This window comes from Amphibalanus amphitrite, unplaced genomic scaffold (genome assembly GCF_019059575.1).
Source record: "Amphibalanus amphitrite isolate SeventyFive unplaced genomic scaffold, NRLGWU_Aamphi_draft 000044F_arrow, whole genome shotgun sequence".
Taxonomy (NCBI): domain Eukaryota; kingdom Metazoa; phylum Arthropoda; class Thecostraca; order Balanomorpha; family Balanidae; genus Amphibalanus; species Amphibalanus amphitrite.
Genome location: NW_024881540.1, coordinates 567,057 through 575,670, shown reverse-complemented (window position 1 = coordinate 575,670; position 8,614 = coordinate 567,057). Strand labels below are relative to the sequence as shown.

Here is an 8,614-nt window from a genome sequence, read left to right as displayed (position 1 = left end):
GTCTTCGCGGAGCACTGTCGGGTGTCCCACACAGCCCGATGTCTACGCCCTATCCTACCATCCCATAGCCTCTGCAATGACCTTTTCAGGCCGAAAGAGCTCGCTCCCAACAGGGTCCCAACAAAAACGAACTAACGAGCAATCTTGCCTGATCACCAAGCTATAGATCAAGAAGCAGTCTCGTCTCGGGAGGAGGCTGCTTCTTGGCAGACATCGCCATTATCCGCGTGTCGCGTTATATGGTGGAATAACCTAGATCATCCTGGTCAAAGGCAAGGCCCTAAAAGTCTAAGGTAAGACCGTATAAGAGGTCATACTTAGGCACATTTAGCATTAGATCTTTCCTAACATTGTATGCCTACGCAAGAAAATTTATTTGACCATACACATACACATTTGACCGTACGCGTGCGAGCGCAAGGAAAGAGAAACTCGCTTCTAGTCGACTCAGAGAGCGTCAACGATAAAATGTCGATGATCGGGGGGTGAGCTGCCCACCGGGCCGGACCCCATCCGAATGCGGGTGATATGAGTCGAGCAATCAAGCCAAACAGAGCGTTATGACAGCGGTCCACGGCTGGCAGTATGGTTGTGACGGTGTCGTCACAACCTCACGTAAGTACCACACGACAGCGCTACGCAACAAGGGCAAATAAGTTATATGCTCACCACGACAGAAATGAAGAACTCATGAGCCTCCGAGCGAACCCTCGCTCGGGAAAGTGTAGCTCAACTCGCAGTGGCTTATCTAGTCACATGAATCGGAACACCATTGAAAATACAATACAGAAACAGCGATCTCCCACAGTTGCTATCACCGAACGTCTTACTTACTCAAAGCGCGGACGCCTCTAAACCTTTTTACGTCTAAACTACAGTTCATTCATTCCCCGTAATACGCACAAAGGTTCTAGCGTCGAGCATGGCGCGAGACAGACGTTAGCAGCACTTGATTCCAAACAGGGAACACCATTCACACCTAGTGCTCCACACCAGCGATATCATGTCAAGCTCGAACACCGGTCGAGGATCGCGAGTCTACACTGCTGGTCCGGAGCCGACCGGACACCAATGTCAACGCCGTAACACCGCCAGCCAGCCGGGCCGGTTCTGTGTGCGCCGCGCCGCCGCCGAGCCGCCGTTACCGGGACAGACTATACGTGCGCTCCTTCTCCGCCACCGGCGCCGTGGGCGGGTCGACAGAGCTAAAGAACGGCATCTGGATGAGCTGGGCGAGCGTGGGCCGCCGCGCCGGGTCGTACTCCAGCGAGGCCTCCACCACGTCCAGCAGCTCGCGGTGTTCGGCCTCGTCGGAGCGCGCGAAACGGCGCAGCGGTCGGCAGTTGTCGCGCACATAGCGGGCAGAGGAGGACTTCTCGCTCCAGACCAGCTTCCCGCGGTAGAAGTACTTTGTCTTGGTGCGCTCAACCATGCGAGCTGGCAGCGGGCCCAGGATGCGCTCCATCATGGCCAGATGCTCGCGGTTGTCGTGCGTCTGGAACAGGGCATAGCCCAGGTACAGCTCGATCAAGATACAGCCAATGCTCCAGACGTCGCACGGCTGCGCCCAGCCCAGCTCCAGGATCACCTCGGGGGCGCGGTAGTGGCGCGTCGACACCACCGTCGAGTGGTGCTCGTGGTCGAACGTGGCACTGCCAAAGTCGATCAGCTTGATATCGGGGTTCTTTACCCGGCGCACGTCGCGTTTCCGTCGCGAGTCGTACTCTATGTCATAGTCAGAGTTGACGAACAGGATATTCTCTGGCTTAAGGTCAGTATGTGTCAGCTTGTTCTCGTGCAGAAAGCGAACCGCTTGAATCAGCTGGTAGCCCATGTGTCGCACATGCGGCATCGGATAGGGCTGGTAGTTGTTATCCTTGAGAAATTCAAACACGCTGAGACCGAGCATCTCAAACGAGATGCACATGTGGCCGTGGTAGTCGAACCAGTCCAACATCTGGACGCAGAGGTGGCGGCCCGCCGAGCCCTTATAGGCGAGCCTCTCCAGAACATTGATCTCCAGTTTGGCAGCTTCACGGTACTTGTCAATGTTCTTGATAATCTTGAGCGCGCTGACGCGGTCCCTCTGCGAGTCGCGTACCTGCACCACCTTTCCGAAGGTGCCCTCGCCGAGCGTGCTGAGGATGCGGTAGCGACCCTGCAGCAGGTCGCCGACCCGGTACACCAGGTGGCCGTCCGAGTCGTCCACCACGGACGGCGAGCGGGTCGGCTCGCGGCGCCGGTGCGGCCGGCGGCGCAGCGACGACGACGAGCGGCGCTGCCGGCGCGAGGAGCGCAGCCGGTGCCGGCGCGGCGGGCTCGGCCGCCGGCTGCGGCTCCGCTCGGCGCGGTGACGGTACGACTCCGGCTGACGGTGCCGGTGACGCGAGCGGGACCGTGACCGGCTGCGAGATTCATAGAGCCGCTCGGGCGAGTCGCGGCGACGGGTTCTCGGCATGTTGCGGCACCTTAGGACGTGTACCGCCCACCAGATCAGGTCCAGCGCGGATCACTCACACACCTGCCAACAGTGCCATTACAACAACAATGAAATGCTGGCTAGAATGACATGTCCAAAGAAACTTTTGACGCAGGTAGAGGCAATGTAACTAAGCAAAAACATCAAAGGAAAGGCGATTAGGAAATAAGTGTTCCATGCAGCCTCCAAAATTAATAAAATGTCATTTTGCACAGAAAAAAAAAACGTTCATTCTAAAGAAGTTCACTTCAACTACAGGGTAATGCATAAGGAAGATAGTTCAATTTTTAATGAAATTTGTTTACCATTCAGCATACAAGTGTCCCAAATAACCTGTTGGGATGTACCAATGCAGCTATATGGTTTTTCTATGGAATCACTCTACAATGAGAATACATTTTTAGTCAGACAGGCTCCACTTACAATGCAAGAATGGAAACCTGACACCTGAGTCCTGACAATAAAGTTCCATGGATTTGCATACTGCAAAAGACTACATCACATGACAGATTATCAGCATTAGTTTGGCTTATTAGATTAATGATTCATAATGCAAGTGCTGATACATAGACCTCTGTACACTGTACAGAGGTTTATATTACTAATTAACTTAAGGAATGCATCTGCAATTTTAAATGCAAATTGTATGAACTATGTAGGCAGCCTAGAAGTAGATGATTAATTCCCTCCTAGAGCAAAAGGGGAAGATAATATATATTTTAGTGATCATTAAGTTTATTTTCTCAGACTGAGTTATATATTAATGCCTTATTGCCTTCAGATCAGGTTACCTTATCAACTTAACTGCACTGGGGGTAGGTACCAAGTGAATATCTGTACCTGAATAATAATGGCTTTTGGATCCCAGGGCACATTAGGTATATGTCAAGTTTAGGTCCTAACTACAATTGTGACGCTGTTGATACGAATATGAAACAGCAAAAATTTTAGGTTTTAGGTTAGGTTAGGTTGTAGGTTTGTAGGTTTTAGGTTGTAGGTAGGTAGGTTTGTAGGTTAGGTTAGGTTAGGGTAGGTTTGTAGGTTGTAGGTTGGTAGGTTATAGGTAAGTAGGTAAGGTTAGGTCAGGTTTGATTATGTTTTTTTCTTTTATTTGCGAGACATATGAGTATCATTTTTGGATTCAGGATGTCAAATAATGTATAAATATGTGAAATTAATCAATGAAATCTTCTTAGGACTTACCTTACCTTACCTTACCTTACACTATCGGGAATTTTGAAAGGCAACTCGCCTGTAGGTCCCGCTCTCGTCGAGCTCGTGACTGGTGGTCATCTCTAGTCGTGAGTAGGAGTCAGGTACATCAGATTGGCCCAATGCTTGTCAAGTCTGGATTTGAAGGCATTGAGGGATGGGGCCTGGACAACTGTTGCAGGGAGGGAGTTCCAGTCGTTGAGCGCTCGAATAGTGAATAGTTGTCTTCTGGCTCGTGACTTGGCATGTGGTTTGTACAGCTTCCAGGGATGGCCACGGTTGGACCTCGTGGACGCAGGCTTGACAAACTTGTCCGAGTCGATATCGATCTCGTTATGCAGCAGCTGGTACATTCCAATCATGTCACCACGGCGTCTTCGGTGGAGCAGTGAAGGAAGCTTCAGGCATTTCAGTCTCTCAGTATATGGTTTGCTCCTGATGCCGGACACTAATCGAGTAGCGCGCCGCTGGACTCGCTCCACAAGCTTGATGTCTGCACGATTGAACGGGCCCCATATGAGGTTGCCGTATTCAAGGTGGGGCCTGACAAATGCCTTGAACAAAATCGGCAGGGTGATCTCGTCCAGATTCGAGAATGACCTCCGGATCAGAGACAGAATCTGTGAAGCCTTTGATACAGCCGAGGAAGCCTGCCTCCTGAACTTCAGCTCGGGATCGATGATGACACCCAGATCTCTCTCAGCTGAGGTGGAGGCGAGGCAGACACCGTTCATAGAGTAGGAGTGACCAGAGTTCTTGGCCCCGACGTTCAAGGACGCACACTTGCTCTGGTTGAACGCAAGCTGCCACTTCTTGGACCAGGTGGTGAGAGCATCAATGTCGAGCTGGAGCAGGGATGCATCACTGGGAGAATCAATGCTGCGGTACAACTTCGTGTCATCAGCAAACTTAAACTTGACATTTACCGCACATTATTCCACAGCAGCAGTTAAACATTTCCAGCTCTAGCTAAACAATGCAGAAACTTCTGAATTATGGTGATAGGGATGATGAATGCATGACCAATGGCAATAACTGATAACTTTATTGGAGATTGCTGTTGATTGAAACAGTGACTCACTTGTATAATGCTTAAGTTGTAGCCAAACCAATCAACTGTTAAAATACATTTTATCCATAGATACATAAATACATCTGACATCAGATATAAGTATACTGAAATGGTGTCAAAACTTCAATAGCTTAAAATTCACCAACTAATTACTAAAGCATATACTCATTAAAAAATGTTTTTCTCTATAATCCTGGTCAACATGAAGACTAGCATTATGTTTGATATGCTACAAATGACTTTTGTGAGCTGAAAAGAGAAGCACTGGTGAAGATAACTGATAAAATGGCAACTAGCATACAAAGAAAAGGTGAAAAATATGTGTAACTCCTTTTCTCCTGCTCCTATACCATTTCGCAGATGAGTATAAGGCAATATGAACAGGACATCAGCATATGCTGAGCACCAAACACTTGCGAAAGCTAGGGATTCACTATTCCAATGCCTACTACTGACAAATCTGAGGTGATTGATAAGTTTCAGTCTCCAACTCTGGAATCAGAAACTAGAAAGTTTCAGACTTCTAAGATAAAAACCACTTGGCTGGGTAGTCTGCTCAAGCTCATAAGACACCATTTCAGCACTTCTTAAGTCAGTAAAACAGCATAATTGGATATATCATACATCAACAAACATTCAAAATTTCTTCGAGAACTTGAAAAGTGTGACAATTTGAAGGGCTTTGTTGATCAATCATCCACCTAAAATTCAGGAGTCAAAGCTAAAAGCTTACTGACTTAACTTTCTCAACACTTAGATAAAATGACTGAATGGTTTCGTGGTGCCACCATTGCAAAACAAACAAGAAATTGGCATTTACTTACTCCAACCACTGTAACCGTTTCGAAAAACGGAAGGCAGTCTTTTCTGATTCTTAGACAAGAGGTGGACGATATCATGCCAGTGAAAGTCGATCGACACGATATAAGCTGCAAAGGCGTTGCAGTGATGGCTGGAATATGATCGATTTATCGAAGAAATTGCGCCTAGAATAGACCTAACTATTATGAAATCAAATTTTTCGTCGCCACCAAAACGAATATAAATGCCCACAAGCTTCACATTTGTCAAAGTCAAGGTGTGGTGAAATACGTTTGTGAAACAGCCGTTCACTGAAGCGACTGAAGCTGCGTAATGCAGCATGAGCATATGCAGCATAATGTCAATTTCGGAAAATGCGTGAGCATGCACGCATATTGATTACAGCACTGCATGGTTTGAAAAAAGGCGATCACAGGGCACTGAAGATTGACTATTTGTGCAAAATTTAACAAGAATCAAGTTCTAAGGCAAGACTTACAGATATTCTTGGATATTCTGAGGAACCTGTCAAGAAAAACCTTCAGGCACCTAAAATATGGAAGCATCATTCTGCGCCATCAATGGAGTGTGTGATACGTACGAGAACTTTGTTTTCGGCGCTCCACTCGCTGCTCCTGCTCTCCCAGCAAACGCAAGAATGATAAATTAACATTTTTTTATTTTTAAGTTTAACCCACTTGTACTGTGAACGGGGCAAGTTTTGGATTCAGATCACCAATCAGAAATTGCAATAAAGAGTAAGTAGGGAGGGCTCTCGTAGGGAGTGTCCCCAGCTCGGGTAAGTTGACTAAGTAAGTTCCCTGCTTCTTTGTTACACTGTATATACCTACTAATTGTAATGTAAAATAATTCTGATTCAGCTAAAAGCTTAAACCATGGATCTAAAACTTTGTTAAAGTGACCATCCCACCTTTGCATTAGTTTTGAGTTGAGATAGTTAAAATGTGGTCCCTGGCTTACTGTTACACTTACCAGTTAGAGCACTCACAACATCAAGAAATGCCTCAAATAGAAAATATATAATGTCAGAGTTGCAGCACTTTGATTCAGAGGGGCTAATGCATTAAAATGCCCCCTCTGAATGTGTGACATCAGCGCAGATCTAACGATTTTAAATCTTTTACTAAAACGTTTGGTAGCATGCGGTGGTATATGCTGCTTTGCGAGCAACAAGTGCCACACTTTCAACTGCCAAATTGTTGCTTCCAAATGAGTCGCTAGGAACAGCAGATATCCCAAAAAGTAAAACAAAAGTAAAAATCCAATATCTTGAAAACCAGTGAATATTTTTCGGTGAAACTTGGTAGACATTCGTTTTTGCTCTTTCTTAACCGAGGGACATCACTTTCATGCCAATTCATTAATTTTTTTGAAGGTGGGAGGGTCCCTTTAAGTGCTGTTGATTTGCAAGCATAAGTTAATGTGCTTCTTGAAGCATTTGATAAGGTTTTGTAGGTCCAAAGCTAATAAACCAAATTTAGTTCAAGGAACTTTTTTAATTTATTTTAGTGACTGAAGTCTGAAGCCTTGTTGAATTCCAAATGTTTAAACAATTAAAACTTAAGCTTCAAGCCCTACATTAAACCCTTTGTAGAATTTTGGGGGCAAAAGATGACAAACTCTGTAAAATATAGCTTTTTTATTCCTGTGCATGACATGATTTCTTGCCTGCAGGTTGGCAATGACATCTGGCTTCTACAGTTATGCCAAGCTGGCAAAAAATGCCACTGAATATGCTCGAAGGATGAATCGACTGAGCAGCCGCATCTTTGGTGAGATGGTGCCTACAGCTAACTCCCAAAGGTCAATCAAAGTTATGCAGCTGCTATCTGAACAGCCACGGTACAAAGATCCTCAACTTGTGGACTATTATCCTCGCTTTCGCGAGACCTACTATCTAATGCTCCATCTGCGAGAACTGGGCCTGTACCGTGACGAACATTGGGACTTCAGTGACGAGATGAAGCGACTGCGTCGGTTGCGTGGCAAGGGACCACCGCCCAAGGGACAAGGAAAGCGGGCTTCCAGGTAGCGGCGATACGCTTGAGGTTAACTTTTGCATCTCAGATGCGAATGCTTTTGTTTGTAACATCAATGTCTTGTGCGTATGGATGCTCGGTAAATGTATGCAAGCTTTGGTTGTCTTAAATACAAGGATTTTTTTTTGTCCAAGAAGCGGGAACATTTGCATCAGTTGTTTGGTGCCAGCGGGACTTGATTGGGATGGGTCGGGAGCGGGACTCGGACTGGCAGCTGGAGTCCAGCGCTAAGCGAGCCGCGGGGTCGATATGAGTGCAATGTTGGAATTTTAGGGCCTTGGTTGGAATAGTCGTTTTCGGTCCTGGTCCCGGAGAATAAAATCTGCCCGGAGAACCAGTCAGTTTTTAGAGCAACCAACAGGAAAATCATATTTTTGGCCTACTAACCGTGATAGCTGATAAAATGTGTTACTCTCAATGCTATTGCTATATATTTTAGGTGTAATAATGTCAGTTTTTTCATCACACATGCTGGAAAATTTGGAAGATATTAAGTGCCAGAGTACCTATACATTTGTAAAGGAGAACACAATCTTTGGGACCCGACTGGGACCAGCGAAGGGTCTTATTTCCAACATTGTATGAGTGCGTCCTCAAGGACTTCTACCTACCGCTGGGCGACGGACGCATACTCGTGCTGGATAAATGCGTCAAAACAAGGGCAGCGAAGCGAAGTGGCGTTTGAATAGACGTGGCAGTGAACTCACTCATGACCGCGTCTCATTACAGTGTGCGCGCAACAGTATGCAATAAAGTCTCAACAACAGAGTCGGGCTGCTCTCTGACTATATCTCTCATGTTGGTACAATGGGGAAGACTCGCCCCGTTCTTCCCATCTTGCTTCCGCTGGTAAAACTCCGCCAATGTTCGTGTTGAAGTGGTGCTTTATGCATGACGGCTGTACGACTGTACTCGGCAACCCACTATTGTACATCACGTATAAGCTGCATCGCTTATAGTAAGACTAGATTCGTTCACATTTTTCACTGT

The 8,614-nt window shown here is 46.6% G+C and overlaps 1 protein-coding gene and 1 long non-coding RNA gene across 2 annotated transcripts; one reads left to right on the top strand and one right to left on the bottom strand.

Moving 5' to 3' along the window:
* Window positions 1-355: 355 nt before the first annotated feature.
* On the bottom strand, window positions 356-5,861 carry LOC122377413 (dual specificity protein kinase CLK2-like). The gene is made up of 2 exons (XM_043357416.1): window positions 5,588-5,861; window positions 356-2,521 (listed from the first exon to the last, which is right to left on the bottom strand). Exon 2 carries the CDS (start codon window positions 2,456-2,458, stop codon window positions 1,142-1,144), a length of 1,317 nt encoding a protein of 438 aa, XP_043213351.1. The 5' UTR covers window positions 2,459-2,521; window positions 5,588-5,861; the 3' UTR covers window positions 356-1,141.
* LOC122377418 lies at window positions 5,861-8,412 on the top strand. The gene is made up of 2 exons (XR_006255861.1): window positions 5,861-6,322; window positions 7,260-8,412. It is a non-coding gene; the product is annotated as an uncharacterized LOC122377418 (long non-coding RNA).
* The last annotated feature ends 202 nt before the right edge of the window (window positions 8,413-8,614 follow it).

What these genes read in the sequence shown, in the direction of transcription:
- LOC122377413 (XM_043357416.1), bottom strand. Translation starts at nt 2,458, where the DNA reads ATGCCGAGAACCCGTCGCCGCGACTCGCCCGAGCGGCTCTATGAATCT.